General features: G+C 45.6%; 1 protein-coding gene across 9 annotated transcripts in view; it reads left to right on the forward strand.

Annotated features, from left to right (window-relative positions):
* Positions 1–25,061, forward strand: part of MTUS2 (microtubule associated scaffold protein 2) — a 566,317-nt gene that overhangs the window by 369,504 nt on the left and 171,752 nt on the right. For all 9 annotated transcript variants that reach the window (XM_042990845.1, XM_042990774.1, XM_042990765.1 and 6 more), the window contains one exon: positions 24,199–24,360. In XM_042990845.1, the coding sequence (XP_042846779.1) occupies positions 24,199–24,360 (162 nt within the window). The remainder of the gene's footprint in view (positions 1–24,198; positions 24,361–25,061) is intronic.

The raw sequence follows: 25,061 nt of genomic DNA on the forward strand, positions 1-25,061 counted from the left end.
ATTTAAAACTGATTCTTCGGTAATAAATATTTCAAGAACACCGTATAATTATTTTAGTGTCCTTTTCTGTCTCTGAATTATCTGTTTGGTTGATACCGTTATCCTGGTTATCGTCCAACCTGTCCCTGCATGGTTTCCAGTGTAGAGACCCCTTAGGAAGCCATGCTGGTTCTCTTTCTGTTCATATCAACATTTATTGGGCACCTTTGTGCCAGGCCCTGAAGATGCAAAAATGAATAAATCATCATCCCTGCCTCTGAAGAATTCTTTTTTCTGCCCTGCAGAGTGGAGCCACAGAGGTCCCTGGGCAGACAGAGCATCAAGGGGGGTGACAGCAGCAAATGCAGCATAGAGACCCAGGAGGATGAACACAGACGTGTCTCCTGAGTTTGGGGATGCGGAGGCTGTTGATTGCTTACGTTTTCAGAGCTTTGGACACGTGGGAAACCACCAGGCTGTGATTGGTAGGAGCAGAAATAGGGGCCACTCTTTCAAGAGATTTAAGAACTAAAGCCTTGAAGTCTCAACATCAAGGAAAGATGTTCTTTTCAATAAACCAGACTTGAGAATATTTATAAGCTTGGGGCAGGAAGCCAGGGAAGGGAGCGTGCTGACCATACAAGAGTGAGGAACGAACCAGAAGTTCTCAGCTGTGGCTGCTTATTGGAACCACCTGGGCTGGGGGAGGTGGGGAGGAGGCTGCTTAAGAAAAACATAAACTCACACTCAGCTGGTCTGGTAGTAGGGCTCAGACATCCATAAAATTTTTATAGCTCCCGAGGTGATCCTAATTTACAGCAGGGTTGAAAAGCCCTGGAATGATTGATGGAATGCTATTCTAAAGGAGGTGATAGCGGTTGGGATTAATAACAATGTGGACGGTTTGGCCTTGATTCCAAGAAAGGGTTTCTGAATCTCTGAGACCAGACTTGAGGATGGGTGTACTCACAGACAGGTTTACGCTTGCTGAAGTCACTATGTGCCTTCCCAATTGACGGGTGAGTCTCACAGCACGATGAGGGTTGTTGAGGTTAGATGGCTTGAGGAAAGAGGCAAAACTTTGGAATACATGCTGAAGGCGGTGGATGGGCAGATGACCAGTGCTGACAGCCCTCCTACAGTCGGAGACACACAGTGTTAATGCGGCTCTAATAAAGATACAGACACGGCCGGGCCATTTCCTCCGGCAGCCTAAGAGCAGAGAGGGAGAATCACATTCATGATCTAGGGCCGGATTTTGCCGAGGAGGGGCTCAGTGACGATGGGATGGTGGAGCAGAAGACCCTCCCGATGGAACAGTTCTTGTTTTCAGCCACGGATTCTAGGATAAGCAGGGAAGCCGGTAAAAACGGGAAGAGGCTGATTGCGCGAAAATGTAAGGGTAGGGAGACTGAACGGGACCCTGAGATTCCATTGAAACTCTTGCGAGGTTAGGGGCAGGAAAAAGTCGCAAGGGTGGAAATTTGTGGGTGTAGGATATTGGGATTTATGGAATCTGATATGGATTAGTTCCAGGGTGTGGTGCTTGACTGTGGTTAAGTTGAATGAGGTAGATTAAAAGTAAAAGTCAGTGGGATTAGAGATGGAAAGGAACTACCAGGTTAGAGTATTGGGTGTATTATTCATTTGGAGATTGAAACATCCTGTTAAGGGCTTCATTTGGGATTAAAAGATGAGCCAGATCAGATGCCAATGTTCTGATGAATAAGCGGGAACAGTCATCGTAGTGGGACAGGATTATTGGGACAAGGAAAGGTGGCCCCTCAGTCATGAGCCTCAGGTGAGGGGAGAATTTATAGGACGTCGGTGGAGGTTAGGTTGGAATGAGGACAGCAGAGATGATGAATCTGTGTTCCAGCTCCACTCCCTAGAGTCTGGGTGCAGAAGAGTAGGCACTTAGGTGGAGAAGGCTGCAGGGAAAAAGGAATCCTTGGAAGAGATCAGTTTGGGGTAAGCAAAGTGTGTTCTAAGCAGAGCTGGTGCGGAAGGGAAGTGTTTCTCAAGGCTTGGCCTTGAGTAACCGCCGACTGCGTTAGATCACAGGGACTCTCAACTGTGAGAACTTGATCCCTGTGTCAGTTCTCCTTCTGTCCTTATCATTAATCAAGGAGAAAGTCCTCATTTCTGCTGCCATTCTCTAAAGACCCCTGTAACACTTGATAATCTTTTCAGCAAAGAGAGAGAGAGAGAGAGAGAGAGAGAGAGAGAGAGAGCCTCAGGCATAGAGCTCGATTTTAATATAGTCTTATTAGCATTTCCCTGAGCAGTTACCTTCTATTTATGGAAAACGATAGTGGTATGCTTATGTGGTGATCTAAGATCCATTATAACAATGTATTTAAGTTCTTAAGACATGAGTTTTTTGAATATTCAGTAAATAATAGTGCAGCAAAGAGAGGTGGTACAGGAATGACCGAGATTTTGCAAGTATTGACCCATTGGGTGGTTGACAGAGGACAAGGTGCAGGGAAGGGTCTGGTAGGCGGGGACGTATGGCAGAACGAAAGGCTGAGAATGGAAACTGGGAAGAGAAAGGACCGGCCTGGGAGTGCCCTGAGACTAGCATTGCTTGGCCCTAGGTCCTTTAGGTCCTCCAGCATCCCCCAAAAGAGAGTCTCCGGAGCCAGAAGCCCCCAGGGCTCTGTCAGCTCCAGTCTCACACTGCACACTCCTTGGGACCCAGGGACAAGGTAAGAGCCGGCTAATCCGGGACTTCTCCAGGCTGTGCCGCCAAGCAGTGAGCGAGCATCTCTTGTGTTCTCTTAAGAGAGGGAGAACCACAGACATAACCACGCTGAACCCACCCAGCACCTGGCTATGGCTTTCTTCCCTCCCAACACTCATTTCATCAGGAACAAGTTTCTGAGTGAGTGTTGCTGAAGGGCCCTTGGGTTTGTCAGCGGTAAAATTGGGCAAGAGCAATGGTGAGGTTGTTACAGAAACGGAGAGGGGAAAACAGGTGGCAAAATAGTACTCTACACAGTGGAAGAGGAAAAACTGTTGACGTAGAAACGCTTGGAATATGTTGTGGGACATCAGCTCTTGCCCAGGGCGCATTGTATTCCGTCACCAAAATCCCAGAGAATTTGGTTGGGTGACTTCGAACAGGAGAGTCAGTGGGCTTCCCTACCCGCACGCCTACCTCATGGCCTCAGAACAGTGCTGTTGATTACAGCTGTTCAGAACAATATACTTCTCATTTACTCGAAAAGTGAAGAGTTGTCCCATTGTTTTCATCCGTCTTTGGAAATCGTGCAGTCATTTTCTCTTTCCCGCATTGGCTGAACTTTGCATCCAAATCATCTGTGAGCCTCTCACTGGGATCCACTCCCCAGGGAGGCAATGCAACCGGCTAGAGGGAGGGCATGGTGTTCAGTAATGTGGAGGCTCTCTCTTTTCTCTCCTCCTGCTCCCTTCCCGAGGGCAGGGGATGATGGTGGTTTTCAGAAATTGTAGTTTACATTTCGTTTGACTGTGTCTTCCTAGTTTGAAAAACTATTGGTCAGCGTTGGCCTCGCTAGTCTCCAGATGAACAAGTTGGAGATGATGTTGGAAAATTTCTTAGTGAAAGAAATTCTAATACCAAGAAATTCTAATTTTTTTAATGTTTTTTTAAGTTTATTTTAGAGAGAGAGAGCACACAAGCAGGGGAAGGGCACAGAGAAAGAGGGAGACACAGAATCTGAAGCAGGCTTTAGGCTCTGAGCTGTCAGCACAGCCCGATGCAGGGCTCAAACCCACGAACTGTGAGATCATGACCTGAGCCGAAGTCGGATGCTCAACCGACTGAGCCACCCAGGCGCCCCCTCTAATTGTTTTATTGCCCATGAATTCCAGTTTCACACCTGCTTGTGGAAAAAAAAAAAAAATCCTCAGTGCTGAGATGATGTGAGAGCCCTATAGACCTAGCAGACGGTCTGTGTGGACCGAGCTTTAATCTCCAGGGCAGCACAGATAACGTCAGCGTGTGTCTCACGGTGTGTGTTCATCAGACATGCGTTCACGGATTTCTTGAATTTCATGAGATGCTCCCTCTTTTTACTGACCATTCTAAGTGAGGAAAAAGAAGAAAGTGACTAGATGGTGATTTATAATTTAAAGGTGTGTGTGAGGCTGTGTCAGAAATTGCAGAGAGAACACCAGATCTTTCGGCCCAGTTAGTACGAACCACACGATTCGGCATAAAATTAACACCCAAGCTCAGCACTTAACTCGGGTGAGTCTCTGAATATCACTCAGCCTTGGCTTTCTCACCTGTGAAACTGGGATAATGACGCCTACCACCTGGGGTGTGCTGAGGCTTTTTGGTTTGCTTGTATGTTTTTAATTGTAAAATATGCATAACATAAAACTTACCATTGTAGCCATTTTTAAATGGACAGTTCAGTAAAATTAATTATATTCATACTGTTCTACAACCATCACCACCGTCCATCTCCAGAACTTTTTCATCTTCCAGAACTGAAACTCTGTCCTCATTAAACCCTAACCCCACCCCTTTGCACATGCTCCCCTATCTGCGTGAATGCTTCACAGCCTATTCACTTAGCTAACCTCATCCCTCACATTTCAGTGTAAATGTGGCTCTTGCAGAGTCTTTCCAGACCTTCCCCACCCCCAGATTAGGCTAGAATTTATAGTTACTCTTTTCCAAAATCTCTTGTACTTTTACTCCATAGGCTTTACCATTTCATTCATCCATTCAAGAGATATTTAACAGGTGTCTTCTATGAGCCAGGCCAGGTTCTAGGTGCTTGAGATGTATCAGTGAGCAAAACAGACAACATCCCTGCAGACTTACATTCTAACAGGATGAGCCCCACCCCACCCCCAAATAAGTAAATAAACATATAAACCCAGAAATGCTATCACCTGTTAGAAGGCGAGCCAGGCTCTAGAAAAGAAACAGAGCACATAGGGAATTTGGGTGGAGACAAAGTTGGGGGGGGGGGGAGGGTTGGGTTGTAATTGTGTCCACCTGGGAGTAATTTCAAGCGTTCTTGTATGTGTTATGTCTTCCTTGCTGTATGTTTGGTTCCCCCGAGTCTTGTATTCTGTGGTCTTCCCCAGGCACAGAGGAGGGTCTATGGAATGAGATGAACGAGGGAGCGAATGAATGAGTAAACAAACAGCAAACATGAAGCCAGAGATAGAATGGCTTGGACCCAGACCCGGACTGTGGGATGGAAGGGAAGAACGGATTCGAGAACTATTTTATGCAGGAACGGGCAGAAGCATTTGGCAGTCCGGTTGACTTGACGTGCTGTGGTTAAGTCTTGGTGGCACTGAGGGTTCCTCTCTGGAAGACTGGGGCCACGTGCCCACTGGCTGCTGCTTTGGGGAAGCTAGACACGTCGAAAGTGCTTAGCCTTCTCCGCACTTCATTAGCAGGGGCGGTGGGATTTTCCTTCTGAGAAGAATTTTCCAGTCCCGGTTTGAAAGTGAGTGCCTCTTACCTCTTCTAAACATCCAGTCCATTTAGCTTTCTGTGTTTGCACCAGTGATTCCTTCCCTGTGACAAGAAAATAGAGGAGCACTTCGCAGAATATGAAAACACTGCCAGCTCGTATTACCTCCACGTCCGCTCACTGTGCCATGTTTTCAACTTTTTGTACCGTTGATCCCGAAACCTAAAACTGCCCGCTGAGCCAGGAGTCAGACCACGTAATCACAGGCTACTTGCTTTCCTGTTGCTCCCTCTCTCCCCTGCTCAGTGGTTTTAAAGTTATAATACCCATGGCCCATGCCTCCACTTGAAAAGTTGTGGGGTTTTGTTCCACAAAATTGCTTACTTGAATTAAATATGGTCTTTGCTTTTTTTTTCCCCCCTGTGAGATGCCAAGTTCTGAGTGTCCCCTAGCTTACCAACGAAATAATTTCTGTTCCCTGTGTACCCTTGCATCGGCATTAAGCTGTTCCCAGGTGAATATATTCTGAATGCAACCACCATAATTGCACACATAGCTGGAGGCACACGTAAGCAGAACCGGTAAAGGGAACCACATCTCTGGAGCCGAGTGGAGACAGAAGGGACGGGGTGGGGCAAGGATAGGGGATAAGCCCCCCACCCCCACCCCGGGCCTTTGTTTGGGGGATTAATCCTGGGGCTTTTTCGTTTCCGACAAGATTAAGTCAGGATTTCCTTCCTCTGTTAGATGAGTTTTATTAGGATTGCCTGCAGCCCCCCTCCGGTCCATCTGTCAAACTGTCATCCCAGAATTGGAATTCTGACTGTTTCCACACATGGGTAAAAAAGAACGCACCCATATTCATCATTGGTTCTAAATTTCTTCTGGCTCATTTGACGACATGGTTCTGTGATGGCTACACACTTTGTCTAGAAGATCAGATCAAAGGCCAAGTGACACTGTAAGAAATTCAAGACATCTCTAAGGACCAAATTTTTAAAATCCTAAGATTTACCCTTTGGGATATGAAGAAGACAGAGGAGCACAGGTCCACGATGTGTTGGAATCACAACTGCTGTCTGGGAGGCAGAGCATCTGTTAGCTGTCAGCCTGAGCCCAGAGCCGGCGGGAGAGGAGGAGAACTCCAGGTGCGGGCAGTGATAGCCGGATGGAGAACCCATAGCTGCCAGGCCCAGCCACCTTCAGTTTCTGTGCAGGCTGTGTTGAACTGTTCAAAGAACTGGGACTTTGGGGTCAGACAGACCTGAACGTGAATGCTAAATCTGCATATACGGCCTTTGTTTTTTTTATTTATTTTTGAGAGAGAGAGAGAGAGACAGAGCGCAAGCAGGGGAGAGGCAGAGAGGGGGAATCACAGAATCCGAAGCAGGCTCCAGGCTCTGAGCTGTCAGCATGGAGCCTGATGCAGGGCTCGAACCCACAGACTGTAGACTGTGAGATCACAACCTGAGCCAAAGTCAGGCGCTTAACCGACTGAGCCACCCAGGAGCCCCCACATTTATTACCTTTGTAATGTGACGTGGTTCAAACTACCCAGCCTTAGTTTCTCTTTTTGCAAAATGAGCAGATGACGTGTTGAGTTTATCCATGTAGGTGCTTAATAAGAGTGTGTGACAGGCATTAGCTCTTCCGTTAATATTGGCTCCTGTTTCTTCCAGGCTTTGGTGGCTGGGCAGTGACAGGCCTTCTCTTGGAAGGGGACTGGAGCATTAGCATAGTATCAAGCCATAAATCAGAAACGAAATGTTCTTGTTGGGTGTCCCAGCTGTCTACAGAGTTTATCAAGGTGGTAGTCAGGGGCAGTGAACAAGGGAGAGCCAAGTGATAGTAGGGCTGTGTCTTTGTGTCTGCCAGACAGCGACTCTGGAGCAGGAATCTGGTGGCCAACACTGGGATATCTGGTCCTGAGCCAGCTTCCCTGGGAGGCACAGTGGTCGGTATTGAGGCATTGAAGAGGACCTTGGTGCCAGCTCTTGAAGGAGGAGGTCGGTGAGCCTGAGCCCCAGCGCTGACGGCTCAGGGTAGGAGGGACTGCCGCGAGGGCCACCGCTGGGCCTGGACGGGGGTGAAGAAGGAAGTACCTTTTATTGTCACCATTATATTTTCCTTACCGAGGTCTTTTTCAGATCTGTACTCGTATGTGGCTCTGAGAATGTCTTGAACAGAATAGACCGGTATTTCATTTGCTAACACCAGAGAAGGAAAGAAAGAGAAGACTGAATTCCGGTGTTTCAAAATGTGTGACACTTTGCAAAAAACAAACAGTACCTCCACTGTGGAAGGACGTGTAGGTCATTTGTGATTGCCACGATCTGCTCCAGTCTTAATCGATTCTAAATTGGCTTTGTCTATAGCGAAATGAACTTCCCTCACACTCACTCAGGATCCTATCGCGACTTAGCGTCGGTCCAAATCAGGGCTCCTGAGCACATGGCAGCCCATTAAAGACTTATGCCAGGGGCGCCTGGGTGGCTGTCGGTTGGGCGTCCAACTTCGGCTCAGGTCACGATGTCACGGTCCGTGAGTTCGAGCCCCACATCGGGCTCTGTGCTAACGACTCAGAGCCCGGATCCTGCTTCGGATTCTGTGTCTCCCTCTCTCTGACCCTCCCCCGTTCATGCTCTGTCTCTCTCTGTCTCAAAAATAAATAAAAAAAAAAAACGTTAAAAAAAAAAATTAAAAAAAAAAAAAAAAAAAGACTTATGCCAGCCGGTATTTTCAGGCCAGTGATCCTACTTCCACATCTCTCACCTGCTTCTAAACGTTTCCTCCCTGAAGTTGCCTTCTTCCCACGAGGCTCTCCGGTCATTATTCCAGAACAGTTGACGTACCCTAGTAGTATTTACAATGGGTGTTACTTCACTGTGACCCTGAGTCCATCTCACTGATGTACTGAAACAGCTACACATTAGCTTCTTGCCTCTGGTCTTGTCCCGGTCAAACACGTGTTCCGGCTCCACTACTGTGGTGATCTTTCCAAAAATGAACACCCGACCATGTCATTCCTTTGATGAAACCCTTCGGTGGCTTTCTGTTGTCAAACTCCTTAACACTACCATGTAGCAAGTCCAAGTGTAGATAGGTGTGCAGAGGGCTTTAGTACGTCAGAGCAAGTTGGTAGGACCATTGTCTGCAGCCTGCCCAGAATGCTTTACTACAGTTGTAATGCCCGAGCTGCGTTTTCAAGAATGAAGCAGAGTTCACCTGGTGGGAGGGAGTGGGAAAGGCATTCTGGATAGAAAGAACCACTTATTTCAAGGCAACAAGGCCAAAAAACAACCCAGCATGGCATATTCACAGCATGATAACTAGTCCAGTGTTGTTGGGCCATAAGATGCAAGGAGGGGGTGGCCCTTGAACTCCTGAGGAGCTTGGATTTTACTTTGTAAGAGGTGAGGAATCATTGAATGGTTGGAAACTGGGGAATGGTTAGCTTTGTGTTTTACAACGAGGAGGATGGCAAAGAGACTGGAAGAGAGAAAGAAGGTAGCCTTCACTGGATATCTGCTGTGTGTCAGGAAGTCTGCTAGATGCTTTATCTAGATTATTTAAGTTTGTGCTAGAACCCATTTTACAGATGAGGAAACATACGTTCAGAAAGATTGAGACGTTTCTCTGAGACTGTCTGGTCTATGTGTGCTCTCTACTAGGATTGCCAGCTTCAGGGGGTCAGCGTTGCCTCCGCAAGTCCATGTGGGGCACCGTGGCTGAGGTGGTCCTGCTCTGTCCCTGCCTCTTCTCCTGAGGCCACCTCCACTCTGTAGCAGGCTGGACCAGCGGATACACTAGTAGTCTGTAGGGGTTTGCCTGTTGCCACCTTACCACCAACCTACCCACTTAAAAAAATACCTACTTATTAGCTCTCATATGACAGAGTGGAGTTCTCTGCTCAAGGTCTCAAAGACTGAAATCAAAGTGTCCAGGGGCACCTGGGTGGTGGCTCAGTCACTTGAGCATCCAACTTCGGCTCAGGTCATGATCCCACAGTTCGTGAGTTCAAGCCTGCCCTGGGGCTCACGGCTATCAGTGCAGAGCCTGCTTCGGATCCTCTGTGCGCCACGCCCCCCCCCCCCACCTCTCTCTCTTTCTCTTTCTCTCTCTCTCTAAAATAAATAAACACTAAAAAATATTTTTTAAAAAAAGTATGCAGAGAGCTGAGTTCTCATCTCCCAGCTCTGGCAAAGAATCCACTTCCCAACTCATGCAATTGTTGACAGAACTTACTTCTTTGCAGGTATAGGACTAAGGTCCCCCTCTTCTTGCCAGCTCTCAGTCAGGAACTACCCTCAGCAACCAGAGGCTGCCCTCATTCCTTGCTACAGTTTCACTCCACCTCCAAGCCATCAACCATGTATTGAGCCCTTGTCATGCTTTGAGTCTCTGACTTTTTCTTCTGCCTCCAGCTGGAGAAAACACTGTGCTTTTAAAGGGCTCGTGTGATTAGGTCGGGCACACCGAGATGATCTCCATTTCCTAATGGCCAATGTGCCGTATAACATAACCTAGTCATGGGAGTAGAATCTATCACATTCACCATCCTGGGGATTATGCAGGGAATGCACTCCAGGGACCAGAGGTCTTGAGAAACGTCTTAGAATCCTGCTCACCATGCACACCTTGATTAAATTTATGGTCAGAATTTGCCACTATTTAAAAAAAAAAAAATGGAGTGGCCCAGGGTTTTGTCCCTATCTGCTGTCTAGCACTTCCCCAGAAGCCTCCTTAGGGAAGGAGACCTTGACAGGTGTTGAATTTCATAAATATTTTAGGGAACAATTTATTCCATATCTGGCTTAAGCCCCAAGGCTGCAGACCGGCCCATCCTTTCCTTTCTGAGTGCACAGCCTATGGTGTCTTACCATTCAGGCTGGAAAACAAAGAAGGTTCCAGCCATTATTCCCCATACCTACCTGGCCCACGGCTACTGACCCTTAATTAAGGTGAAGCTTTCTCAGGATTCTGTTTTCTTCAGCTGTATGTTATGACTAATGAAGAATCCAGCTTTTACTGTTGGTTAAAATGTTTCCTCTTATAAACTTTAATTTATGAACTTTAAGCTCCATGAATAATATTTATACTTGGGCTTCTATTTACAAACATTCTTCGGTTTTCTAGATCTTTTTTTAACCACAAAAACAAAAAGTTTAAGGGAACTCATCAGCTGGTCCTTGCTCGGTTGGGGGCTGATATGGAGAGAAGGCATGATTGTGTGCTGACAGCGGGACCCAGCGCAGATGGTGGGATGCCCAGCCCCCCAGAGATGCAGGGAGACCCTGGGTGTTTGTCTGTGCCTGGCGGGCACCCTCACCATTCTGTAGCACAAGACTGTTGTGCTACAACACAGTAGCACAAGTCCTCTGTTGGAGGACCCAAAGAGGGGGATAGGAGTATGCACAAGAGTTGAAGCTCATGGGGGCACAAGCTGAGTGTCAGAGATTCCTAAAATCCAGAAAGCAAGAGACAGGCCTGGCTTCCCTGCCTTGGGGTCTAGTGTGGAGGCTGCTGGCACCTTCCACAAGGGATTTCCCTGTGGAAAGTGGCCAACTTAAATCTTTGCTTGCATCTCACAAGATTTGAAGGCTTTAAAGGGGTTATAAAGTACATTTATTAGGTTGTTTATGATAATTTGCAAAAACAGTTTGGATGATGTTTGCTTGAATGATCTTATGATAAGTTTTTAAATAGCGGAGATTTTTTTTTGGCATGAATGATGGTGGGGACAGCAGGAACCAGACATAGCTTAACCCATAAAAAAGAATGGAACTAGGACTCTTTCAACTTTTGAAATTTTGTATTAGAAAAGACTTTCAGGAAGAGGATTGTGTTCCTAAACTAAGGAATGAGCATAATGTTTTTCAGAACCATGGAGAGGGGAGTCTGCCATTTATTTAGTGCTTACGGTGCATGAGATATGATACACATGGTCTGATGGTCCCAGTGGTGGTTGTTCCTCTGATGTTACAAAGGAGGACACAGATGAAAAAAGGTAATGGCTGACTCAGGACTGCCATGTTCTCAATGCTGTAGCAGCACCTCCCCTGGGGTTCAGTGACCGTAGTCCCCTTTCATCCAAGGCAATAGCCAGAAACACTCAGGCAGCCATAGGAAAGAAAAGGAGAACTCTCTTTCTTTTGTTTTGTTCTGTAAGTCCAGCAATTTTAGTGCTTTAAAAAGTGTTTATTTCTTAGTGGGATTCTTATAAGGAGTGACGTCCTCTCTATTCAATAACCATGATGATTTAAACTCCTCAAAGAGCATCACCATTTGTCTCCTATTGGGGTTTCCCCCATGCAATTTCTTTTTTTAAGAAAATACTTTTTTTTTAAATATTTATTTTTGAGAGAGATAGAGTGTGGACAGGGGAGGGGCAGAGAGAGAGAGAGAGAGAGGGAAACAGAATCTGAAGCAGGCTCCAGGCTCTGAGCTGTCAGCACAGAGCCCAACGCGGGGCTTGAACCCACAAACCGCAAGATCATGACCTGAGCTGAAGTCAGATGCTTAACTGAGCCACCCAGGTGCCCCCAAGAAAATAAATTTTTTAAGTTTTTTAATTTATTTTGAGAGAGAGAGAATGCACGTGTGACCGGGGTGGGGGGGGGGGAGGGAAGGGCAGAGAGAGAGGAGAAAGAGAGAACTCCAGGCACGTTCCATGTGCAGAGCCTGATGTGGGCCTCAAACCCATGAACCATGAGATCATGGCATGACCTGAAATCAAGAGTCAGACGCTTAACCGACTGAGCCACCCAGGTGCCCCTCCCCATGCAATTTCATTTGAAATCAGTTGCTATTTATGTTCTCAAGATATTTTTATTTGGACTTTAGTACAGCAACTGGGGATTCAAGGTTTTGGACTGAGGCCTTCAGCATCAGGAAGATTTCAGTCCAGCTTCTCAATCTTGAATGCAATTGATCAGAGTAATATACATGAAAAGCAGGTGAGCTTTGTTAAAATACTCTTAAATATCAAAGACAGTGTATTCATACAGTTCTCATTGGCCTAAAGGGTTAACCAGAAATTTCCAATCAAAAATTATTAAAGAATTAGTTATCACGCTAACCCAGCAGGATTTTAGATATTACTGATTTCGTCTTCCACCAAGACAGGTAAGTAGTATATTTTGCCTAAATGTTTTAGTCTTTCAGCTAGAGCAGTGGTTCTCAACTGGAGATGGATTTTGTCCCCGGAGGATATGTGGCGATGTCTGCAGACATTTTTTGATTGTCACAGTACAGGGATGGGCAGGGAGAGAAAGTGCTATTGGATCCAGTGGGTAGAGACCAGGAATATGGCTAAGCATCCTACAATCAATGCACAGCAAAGACTCCCCTGGTCTAAGATGTGGACAGTTCTGTTGAAAACTCTGGGCTAAACAGAAAGTGCCCTGAAGTTGTTGAGAGACACAACCGGCATGTTGAAAGAGGGGGAAAAAAAAGGAAGATGGCTATCCTCACGGACCCTGAAGGGAGAGAGGGAGTTTTCTAGCTCTAAGGAGGAGGGAGAAAATTCTTGGAGTCCAGGTGTTGAATATTATGGTGCTTGCCAACACACCTCCTTAAAGCCACTCTGCTGTTCATTTCCCAAGAGGCTCTTCAGTTACTTCTCCCTGAAAGGTTTCATATTCCCCAGATGCTACTAGGTAGAAATGGTTCTTTTGGGGGTGCCTGGGTGGCTCAGTCGGTTAAGTGTCTGACTTCAGCTCAGGTCACGATCTTGCGTCCGTGAGTTTGAGCCCCGCATCGGGCTCTGGGCTGATGGCTCGGAGCCTGGAGCCTGCTTCCGATTCTGTGTCTCCCTCTCTCTCTGCCCCTCCCCCGTTCATGCTCTGTCTCTCTCTCTCTCTCTCTCAAAAATAAATAAATGTTAAAAAAAAAAATTAAAAAAAAAAAGAAATGGTTCTTTTGAAGAGTGCAAAAACTCCTGGCTAGATGGAACAATCCGGCTCCTTCCAGCAGTCCCTACAGTGTTTGTAAATATATGGGAGAGGAGGTTGGGTCTCAGTTGCAGTGAGCCACTTTTCGGCATTGGACTCGGTCTCTCCTGGTTTGAACTTGGGTTGCTGCCAAACTGGGGCTCACTAAAGCAGTGTTTGACATGGAATAATCCATGAGGCCCTCAGGTGCCTCGAAGCAGCTAATTAAATCCGTGACACAAAAAAGGCGACTACAATAGAGCACAAAATCTGAGCTGTAGAAATGGAACACCTAAACTTTCTTATTGCTCTATTAATAAAAGCTGATACAGAAGCCCTTGATCATTTCTATCATTTCTTATACCGTACTAATAACTTCACCAGAATTTAAATTGAGTTCAAATCAGATGCGCTTATCTTTTAACAACTCCCATATTAAGTATATAATTAAAATGCTCCAGTTTAAATATTTTCCCCAAGGTATTAACTACTAAAAGATTCACACAGTGATGAACCAGCGCGTTCAGGGACGGTGGCTCAAGCTTTTAAGCACTTCAGATAGGGAAAAGGGATTTGTTACAACTGGACTAATTGATATAAAAAAAGGAATGGAAAAAGTTGCTTTTAATTACCCAAAAGTCTCTCGATATGTCATATATTAGCCCTCGGTCTTTTAAGTAACTAACCTCCATCAATATTTGACGATGTCCTCTCCTTTGCGAATGTGCCTTGGTAAATATTAAAGAGAATTTCTCAAATTAAAAGTAAGCTTTGAGTCATTTATGTGCTGGGAGCTCAGAAGTCCTAGGCTGGGTGGTGCTGGCTTTCACCTTCCTTGGTTACTTTTGTGATTTTAAGAGAGATGGTTTTATTACCCCTGACCTTTGCTTTCTTTGTTAACCAGCTGGGTCTTTTGTAGAGTAGCTCTGTTACCTAGAAGGGAGTTGAAAAGATACTATACAGAAGGTGGCACTTAACCAGGCTTTGAAGGACCGACAGACTTGCCCACATTCCAGACTGTCGCAGATCGCTCAGATGGGGACCCAGGGGTCACATTCACCAGGCCTACGTTTGTGAAACTATGCATCTCATTTTATCAGCTTACCTGCACCCATATTCCCCCTACTTCCTGAGAAGAAATAGGAAAGAGGACCCTCTCTGCTGTGTATTAGTATGGACTCCAGAAGGACAAGGTGAAGCTTTTCTGGAATGCCTGGGGACAGCGGGGGGATAGAGAATCGGGGGGACAGAGGTATGTTTCTTCTCCTGTGATGACTTAGTCGTGACGGCTGTCCAAAGAAGAAAACATGGGGGATTATGCCTGGTCCCGGGGCCCTGGGGAGACTGCTGGAGCCTTAGGAATGTGTGAAGGTGGAGGTTAGCCATCGATGTCCGCATTCACGACTTACAGATGCCATCTGCTTCTGCAGGTGAGAGGGAGGGTTAGGGAAGTCTCAAGGGTATTTCCACAGGGCTCGCATGGAACAGGATCTCCTAAAAAGCGGTGCCATTTGGTGTCACGTGGGCTAGATGGGGAGCTCGAAGAAATCCGCTGATAAGAGAGCTTCTTCTACAGATGCTGATGCTCCCGCTGTTGACGACAACTAACGTTTACTGGGTACGAGACACTTTGCAAAGGGCTTTCTGTGCACTTTCTCATTTAATTCTCAGATTCACAGAGGGCCAATAAATAAATAAGCCATTTCATAAAAGAGGCTTAATTAAATTTGCAAAGAGATTATTACTAGTAAGTTTCAAATCTGGTATTGAATTTGGGAAGAGCCTGTGGTGTCATGACTAGGCTATATATGGTACTCTTCTTCTTCTTCTTCTTCCTGTTATCTTACTGCCAAAGCCCAGCCGGAAGAGCTCGGGAGCTGAGGTCCCTGCAGCAGGAATCCAGGAAGTTCCTGTGGACCCAGAGGAATCCTTTCCCACCTAGCCCCTGACCTCCAGAAGTGTGTCCTACGCCCTCATAAGGATGCTGAGTGTATGAGGATGTGTCCTCTGGTCTAGGGCTGGAATAAGTTACTGGCCTCCTGGAGCGCTGTGTTGAGAAAGAGTCTGAGGCCACCTCCTGGCTTAGTAAGAAGTAAGCACTTGCTCTAGGTCAATAGGGAGTAGTGAAATGTACCCTATGTGTCTTTCTTTCCTTAGGACTTAGGCTCCTGGGGAAAGATGGATATAGAAGGAACCATCGTTCTCTAGAGCTTCCTCGTTAGAGCCAGACCGCCAGAAGTGATCCCAGTTAAAGCCTTGGAAAGAAAGGAAGCCACAAGGGATGGGTGGCTGGAAAAAGAGGGAGGAGGGGATAGGCTGATGGGGCTGATGGGCTTCAAATGAGGCTCCGTGTTGGGTTAGTGGGCAGACCTCAGTGATACCATTCACCGAGTGCTTATATGTGCCACATGCTATTCTGAACACCTTGTTCTAAACATGTAATAACTGTCATAATATGACAACTCTAATTAGTAGGTACTGCTGTTATCCCCGCCCCCCCCAATTTAAAGATGAAGAAATGAGGCACAGAGAGGGTAAACAACTTGTCCAAAGTCAGACAACTGGTAAGAAGTGGCTCCAGCATTTGAACCCAGGTGGTCTTAACCACTTAACTGTCAGCCTCTCAAACTTGATCAAACCCAGAGATTAACGCTTAAGGTGAGACTAAAACAAAATTTGCAATGCGATCTAGAGAAGTATTAGGTAAACGGTACCCTCTCTTGGGGAGAAGGGTAGTGGTGCTTAGGCAGAAAGACAATGTTAACTTAAAGGAAAGTGTTTCCATTTGAATATGGTCCACATTAGTTACAGGTGCACAACACAGTGATATGACAAGTTTATACATTTTGCTGTGCTTGCTCACCACAAGTGCCACCACCACCTGTCCCCACACCACGTTATTCCGGTACCATTGGCTTATCCCCTGCGTTGTGCCTTTCATCCCCGTGACTTGATCATTCCACACCTGGCAGCCTGTACCCCCTACTCCCCTTCACCCATTTTGCCTAAGCTCCGATTTTTGTCTTTCTGTTTATTGTTTTCAAAAATGCTCAAAGCCCACCATACCACACCATAGACAACCCCCGCCCTTTAAGCAACAAATGCCCAACGTGGCCATGCTCAGTGCGACTACATTCGCAGGAGCCGTTGGGGCGAGCATGGAGCTTTTTGAGAGCCTGCGGGCTCAGAAGTCGGGAAAAAGAAGCGTCTATGACAGGAAGCCCTGGCCATGGGACACATCGGCACCGAGCACTTTCTTCATTCATACAGCGTTTCTCGAGCACAGCCTTGATTATGGCAGAGCAGGAAGTGCCCTGGGGAATCCTGCCTGCAGTTTATACTGTTCTTGATGCGGGAGGTAAGGCGGGAAAGCTAGCTGGAACCAGATAGTGGAAGAACTTGAATGCCAGAGAGCATTGGTACTTACTTGGAAGACTGCATTGAAATGCTTGTGCTTTAGGAAGAATAACAAGGCACAGTGAGGAGGGTGAACTGAGTGGGGGTGATGGGGGGGGGGGGGGGAGGAGACCTGACACTATTGTCTCTCCAAGAAGTGCCAAGGGACAGACGCTGGGGGTAGGGCGGGGGGGGGGGGGGAAGGCACAGGAGCAGAGAGGGGATTTAAATCTGAAGTCCAGAATGGAAATGGAAGCACAGTGACTTGCATTGGTTGATAAAAGGGAAAGAGAGATTCAAAGGTGACTGTGGCACCCCATCCTAAGTTTCTAGAATAATGATGATGTCATTCATAAGAAAGAATAAAAGAGGTGAGGTGCTAGTGTGCAGCTGAGGGAAATGATTAAGTGTCACCCCTTCCAGGAGGCTGTCCCCAAGCACCCATTCTCCTTCACCCTTGAGATTCCCTCTAGCTCTGCCCCTTGGCGTTTCTGTCTGGGCATGTGTTTGGGGTGTGAGTGTCATTCCCCCCCCCCACCGGAAGGTATATGAGGGCTGGACCATGCTTGTCCTGGGACCCCTGCCTAGTGTAGAGCCTGGAAGGCTTAGTCTACTTCCTTTGACAAAGAAATAGCCTTGCTGAAATCGCAAGAGAGCGAGTTTCCTTTAGCTCTTTAACGCACAAAATGAAACATACACCTGGGTTAAAATATGCAGGAGGTGGGAAATAAAACATTCAGTTGGTACTTTAATAATTAAACTAAATTTTGCCACCAGGTGATAACTGCTGCTAAATCAATCAGATATGCATCAATTAGGCAATCATGCAGCCAGAACATGATACAACTTGATTGCCTGGGATTGTTAAAAAAAAAAAAAAATCAGTGAAGAGAGTAGTATAATCATTATAATATGTATAAATATTCAAAATCAATGAAACATGTCACTTAAAGTTTGGCTGTAATGCCCTGATAGTATTAATAACGACTTTGCTTTCCTTCTACAGCCTTCCTTTTAAGAACCTCATTCCGGTCTGGTTAGTGTCTGTCCCTCATTGCTGTCCTTTCTTCTTTTTAAGATTCAGGTTAACTTCTTGGCATGCCAATGGGTGAAGTAGTGAAAGAGCACATTGGAATATGGATCAGAAGCCCTAACATCTCATCCTGACCTCAGTCGTAGCCAGAGTCACCCTTTCGAGAAGGTTGAATAGGTACCACCCGTTACTTGGCAGGGGCGCGTCAGGTATCCTAAACATTCACACTTCCTCCTCCCAGTGCCTGCCTTTAGTGCAGCCTCTTCTGGCCTGAATTGCATGTGTCTTCCACTGTCTGTCCTGTAGGACCGGAGTAGATCAGATGTACGCCCGATTTTGTGAGAGTAGATGAGAAGTGTGAAGGGGGTTAGGGAGGGATTAGGTATCATCCTCCTCGTGTGGGAACTTGTACAAGAGTATATCACCCGGAGCATCTACACCACATTGCAATCCCACCAGTGATGTGTGGAAGGTTCCAGTTTCCCCACGTCTCCCCCGACTTGGCTATTGTCTGTGCTTTTTATTATAGCCACCCTAGTGGGTTTACAGTGGTTTCTTTGGTTTGCGTTTCCCTAGTGTCTAAAGACGTCGGGCATCTTTTCATGTGCTTATTGGCTATTTATATATGTTCTTCGGAGAAATGTCTACTCAAATTCTGTGTTCATTTTTAATTGAATTATTTGTCTTTTCATTGTTGAGCTATAGATCTTTATTCTGGATCCTAGACCTTTATCGGATAAGTGATTTGAAAATATTTTCTTCAATTCTGTAGGCTGTCTTTCCTCTTTACTCATAGTGTCCTTTGATGCACTAAGGCTTTTATTTTGATGAAATCTTATTATCTATTTTTTTCTTGAGTTACTTGTGCTTTAGATGTTATATCTAAGAAATTATTATCTAGTCCCAAGGTCATTAAGATTTACATCTGTGTTTTCTTCTAAAAAATGTATAATTTTAGTGCATACATTGGGTCTTCAATCCATTTAATTGTTTTTAACGTTTATTTATTTTTGAGAGAGACAGAGACAGAGTGTGAGCGGGGGAGGGCAGAGACACAGGAAGACACAGAATCCAAAGCAGGCTCCAGGCTCTGAACTCTCAGCACAGAGCCCGATGTGGAACTTGAATCCATGAACTACCAGATCACAACCTGAGCTGAAGTCGGATGCTGAACCGGCTGAGCCACCCAGGTGCCCTGATCCATTTTAAATTAGGTTTTGCATATGGTGTGAGGTAGGCATCCAACTCCATGAAGGTTTGATGGACTTGATCCACCAGCTCAAGGATGTAAGCACTGTGGGTAATGAACTCTAGGAGCCGTCCTGGAGGGAGAAGAGAGCAATCACTTTCTTCTAGGATTTAGTGCTGACCAAGCATAGTTGTCCTGGTGATTTAAAGAGAAAAATACAGTGCAATTAGGTTTATAAATGCAACTGGACCCAGCTCGATCCTGTAACCATGCAGAACATACACCTTGCAAATTCTCACACTCTGATGAAGGCGATCTTACCTTCCAAGCAGGAAGTGGATGATATGATGATTTGGATATCTGCAAAAGATGGCCACCATCCAGCAGTGAAATAGCAGGCTTTTGTCCTTTAGTTGCTGCAATCAGGGGAACACCTGCAGACTTCAGTGGTGATAACATAACAAAGTTAAGAATGGCATAGGGAGATTCCCTTGATGACGTGTGATTGTTTACGAACAACGTTACCTTTTCTCCCTGCGTCGTACCCCTCACCTGGCATTTATTAGCCCTTGCTCTCCGTGGTCTCCTACATTTCTACATGTCTCCTGAACAGAGGTATTGACAGCCCTACCCGCTAAATGCCGATGTTGCTTCAACTCCAAATATCCCCACAAATTTTGCCCCTTAAGGAGTACTGCCACTGATGTGGTATTTGCTTTTTCATGGAACTCTGCCTTCTCTGTATCTCTCTCATCTAACATGCCACCCACGGTAGACTCGGAGCTCAGCGTATGTCTGCTGATCTTGAGTGAAATCTGTGCGCGTTCTTCCTTTGATCTGGTTGCAGTTCAGAAAAAAAGATTTAATTGTATCTGTTGGAAATTCTGACCACTTTTCTTGGAACTTGACAAGTAGATTCTAGAATTGATATGCAAGAGAAAGAGTCAAGAATATTTGGGTCAAGACCGTTGTAAAGTGAACGAGCAAAATCGGAGGTACTTGTCTTGTACCGGTTCAGCGTGCCAGCCTTGTCTCACGCGATGGTAAATCAGTGTAGTATTGGGATCGTGAGAGACAAAGAGATCAATGAAACAGAATATAGGGTTCAGAAATGGAGCCTCGTGAGGCAGAGTGGATAGGCGTTCACCAGATGATTTCCCTTTTCTCCTAGGCATAAACGGAGCTTACGTTCCCCAGCCAGTGGGCCCATGGCAGAAGTGATGCACTCCACTTCTAGGCCTGACCCATAAAATCCTCCCATGAACAATTCATTTTCTCCCCAGCTGCATGTTAATGTCTCTTGAGAGACCCAGGGTAGGGCAAAAGCAGGAGATGGAAGGAGCCCGAGTCCCTGTCTGGAATAGAGCTCCCCAGCACAGCAGATCATCCGGATTACCTGTATGAGATGATTCACGATTGACAGAGAAACTTCTGTTATGTTAAATGACTGAAATTTGGGGGTTGTTAGCTTAGTCTAACAATCAGGTCTGTATGGAAGCTTGATACTCAACAGCTGGCAGTGAAGGGACTGCCCAATGCACGGGGCTGGGATAACTGGCTGTCTATATAGAAACAGCAGCAACAAATTCCATCCCTACTCCATGCTTCATCCCAGATGAATTGATCTAAAGTTAAAAAAAAGTTTTAAGCCATTTAGAAGAATACACAGAAGAACGTCTTTATTATCTCACATGGAGAAGGAAAAGCTACAATTCATAAGGTACCAATCAAGTGGAGAAAGAAAGACGGAGAAAATTTAAAATATATACCAATAAAGGATCAGTATCCAGAATATTAAAAAAAAAAACAACCTCCTCTATGTCATTTAGAAAGGCAAAATAGTAGAAAAATGAGTGGGCGTCTTATAGAAGAAAAAACTTGAATAGCTAATAACTATATGAAAAACATGTTCCACCTCCCTGCCTGCCCAAGACCTATAAATTAAAACCTATGTCATCAACTAATGAAAGTCTGACAGTCACGACCTGTAGTGGGTGTGAATTGCAACAGGCAATTTTGGAAAGCCACTTTGAACATCTAGGAAAGTTGAACGTGCTTATGCCCTGTGTCCTAACAGTTTCTTTTTTTTTTTTAACGTTTATTTATTTTTTGAGACAGAGAGAGACAGAGCATGAATGGGGGAGGGTCAGAGAGAGGGAGACACAGAATCTGAAACAGGCTCTGGGCTCTGAGCTGTCAGCACAGAGCCTGACGCGGGGCTCGAACTCACGGACCGCGAGATCATGACCTGAGCTGAAGTCGGCCGCTTAACCGACTGAGCCACCCAGTCACCCCCCCTAACAGTTTCAGTCATGATGGAACCAGCGATAGTCAGTATCTCTTAAGCGTAGTGTTCCTTTCTGTTCTTATTCTCACCGTTTCCTGGGTCTCAAGTCGCTCAACATATGTTTTAAGGACAATCATACCGGATCTCTTTAGTCTTACATCCTGCTGTTGCTGTCAGATTTATTTCAGTCCTTTCCTTCCTTCTCACAGAGAGCAGCCCATCTGATAGCAATCTCTGGATACTTGGCCAAGTCCTAAGAAAAACTGATTGGCTGTAAGGACCGGCCGCTGAGTTGAAAACTAACCTGTGTGTGTTCATAACTGACACAGGAGGGTTCAGCATGCACAGACACCATTCTGTTTTCTTGTGCCCACTCTTGGCATTAACGTTTACAAATTCATTTTCTTAGCTCTCTCACTTCCCACAATAGCCCTATGAGGTCCATGCTCAGTATCCCCACTTATAGATGAAGAAACTGAGGTGCAGGGAGGTGGAGGGGGAGGAGATAATATCCACCCCCCTGGTTGTTCTGCTTCCCGGTCTGCACCATTTATCCAGGTGATAACCTCGATGGTTCAGGCCAGATTCGGGCTGGTTGGCAACGAGAGGACTGGATTAGACACATGAACCACTTCCACTGACTGAATCCTTCGGAACACTGTTCTGGCTTACACAAGCCGTTTGTTTATTTCCACGTGTTTCCTTCCTCTTAGCAAGCAGTGGTTTAATGTGGCCTGCATTGTGAAGTACCCAGAGCATTTATAGAATTCAGCAGTAATTCCCAAATTCTGCGTACTTTTCGCTTACTAAATAATGAGTCTTTAATTACTGGCTGACTTAAGCTGGTTTTCAAAGAGTGATGCTGTTAACTGCCAGCTGTATCCCACAATGGTGGATAAGAATAGTGTTCTATTTTATTTTATTTTACTTTCTTTTCTTTTTTTTTTTTTTCGTTCATTCAAGACCTCACTCAGAGGAGAGTACATCACCCACGTAGCTTCCTTGACACTTTGTTCTTCAAACAGATGAATTACTTCCCAGCCTGGAAGGCCGCCGAATCTCTAAGTTGACATGTTCTCTGAATGATAAATTTCACATAAGAGGATGATGCCAGGTGTAAGAGGGTTTGATGAAAGGACATTTGAACTTTACCAAAGATACAAAATATTTCCCTTCTTAAGAAACTTTAATGAGGAAAAGACGCTGTGAAACTTTTTATGTTCAATTCGGCTTCCAGTACACGTTTTAGTGATAGATTATTCGGGCAGTATGTCAGCAGTAGGCTAAACAGTAGATGATTCCAGGCGAAATATATCCAGTGGCTGAGCCCCCTCCTTCCATCTGAAATGTCCTACAAACCTCCAGACATCCTTTCTACAATTGGACTGGTGAGCTCATCGTATGGTTCAGAAGCTAAGACTTCTTGTCTTATAGGTGTGTGGCATCCCTTTTCCTGATGAAGTTTCTGGATTAATCATATGCTTCCTTTTCTATCTGATATTCAGGATACAGTGCAGATCTTTTTGGTGAATTTCAATGCATTTGTTGTTTGTGTAGATCCAAAGCATTCTCCTAGCCCTGTTTAGAACTATTTAAAACCTTGTGCCGACCTTAAAAGAGCTATAGGACGTAGGTTTTGTGCTGGGAAATAGCACATTCTTTATCTTTCCTTCTCGGATACACTTTTCTTTAGAAACAAAGCAAGTCTCACGAATTTTAAAGAGACGTTCGGGTCTTCAGAGGGAGGAAAGCAGCAATCTCTTACCCTAAGTGGGTGAATACAATTCCTGGGTGTTTCGAACACTGAAGCCATTTGAATAATGTTATCATTTTTATGCAGGCCCTATCTAAATAGAATGTTATGCCTATCCTTTTAAAATGATGAAAACAAAAAATTTAATCTGCTAAAATTCTGTATACTTCTTCCAGCTGTCATTGCATATTTTCCATGGTAGATGGTCACGTTTCTAACCGGATAGCTTAATTCCAAACGAGCTATAGTTCCAGTACATTCAGGCTCTGTTTCGTGGATTAGGGCTCACAGCTATACTCAGAGGTGTATTTAAAGGACTGATGCTTTCACAAGGATTGGATGGTGTTGTCATTGTCTTTAAGAGATTACAAATGCATAAACCATAGCAGTTTGGGGGAAGATCTAGAAGAAAGCGTGGGGCCACAACCACCTTGCGTATTTAAACCTGACACATGTCCCCATATGCCATAGGCTCACAATGTCAGAGCAGTCATTCATAAGCAAACTGTCCCGTAGACACAGAGTCTCTGTATTTCTGTATTGGATGGCAAACTGAAATGATCAATAAGCGTCTTCTGCCTTTGCCGTCAACTAGGCTCTAATTCAGGGGCTTTGTATTTCGATGAGGCCTCGGCTTTCCAGAAAAAAAAAAAAAAAAAGAAAAAAGCTTTGTGGATTTTGAGGAGATTCTCTGTGCCCATGGTCCTCACCCCTCTGTCTTCACCCCAAGCCTCTGGTTCCGAAGGTAAAATAACTTGGGTAGCAGGGAGTTCTGCACAAGCTCCTTGGACCAGCCGTGCACGTACGGGTCTGATTCTCACCTCTCCTGGGTCACTCACACTGGTTTTATCCTCTGTGACTCACTAAATAAACGTGTGTCGTATGCACATTATGCAATTATACATCCACATAAGCAAATTGTGTGTGTCTGCACACAGGTGTAAAATCTTCAAAGGCTGCCCTTGTCTTTTATGGAGTCCCTTGCACAGAGCATTGGAATGACAGACTTTTCTCGGAGCCTAAAGGGAGCTCTTTTCCACATCCGGTCCCAGAGAAAGGCTTTTCAAGGCCACTCACGAAGAGTCAGGTCAAATTCTAAAGCAGATGACGGCGTTACGATTGGTTGGCAATTGCAAATGGCAAGGAGGGCCCAATCCATTTTTCATGAAGTTATAATTAACATCCTGTCTGCCTCCCACAGGGTCAACCTTTGGGAATGAAGACCAGCCAGCTCCGAAGGCGGCTCTGCCTTCCAAAGACGCACCCAAGGGGGCCAGCCGGGCGACCCCTCCAGCGTCCTCCAGTGTGACAACCCCCCGCCGGAGTTTGCTTCCAGCGCCCAAATCCACATCTATACCCGCTGGTAAGACTGTGTGCCTCGGAGAAGCTCTACAGTGGAGTGCCTTTTCTGCCTTAAAAAGTCTTTTCAGACTCCCCATGTACATCAGTTATTTAGATGGGATGACGGACGAGTTTCAAATGGCATTTAAAATTAATAATAACAACAATACCACTATTTTCAAGGTACTTTCACGCATTCCTGTGTTTAAATTCTCACAGCTTCCTCTCGCTCCTCCCCAGACTCTTAACCCATTGAATCACGCAGTTTTGTGTGGGGGAAAAAAAACCCGAAACAACAACAACAAAAAGCAAGAATCAAGCTATTTTAAGCCGATTGGCATTTGGCTCTGGAGGCCCATAGGACCAAACTTCTGACTCCTCCTCTGGGAGTGAGTCATGGAACCCTACGGGAGCCGCTGCCTCCAGAAGGATCTGAGAGCTCCCTTCCCCTCTGGCTCCAGGCTCATGCCACCAAAGCTGGAATCCAAACGAATATACCGCCCCCCGCCCCCGCCACCCGCAAACTTTTTTTCGGAAGATAACTGAGAAAATGTGAACATAGTACTGATATTTTAAGCGTGATATGGCCGTTGTGATTATATTTTTATAAGAGTCTTATTTTGGCCATTCACACGTGAAATGATACGCTGTCTGGGGTTTCCTGCAGAGGCACTTGGGATGATGGCAGGTGGAGTCAGTTTACCGGTGATGAAACAACACTGA

Source organism: Panthera tigris, chromosome A1 (assembly GCF_018350195.1).
Source record: "Panthera tigris isolate Pti1 chromosome A1, P.tigris_Pti1_mat1.1, whole genome shotgun sequence".
Classification (NCBI taxonomy): domain Eukaryota; kingdom Metazoa; phylum Chordata; class Mammalia; order Carnivora; family Felidae; genus Panthera; species Panthera tigris.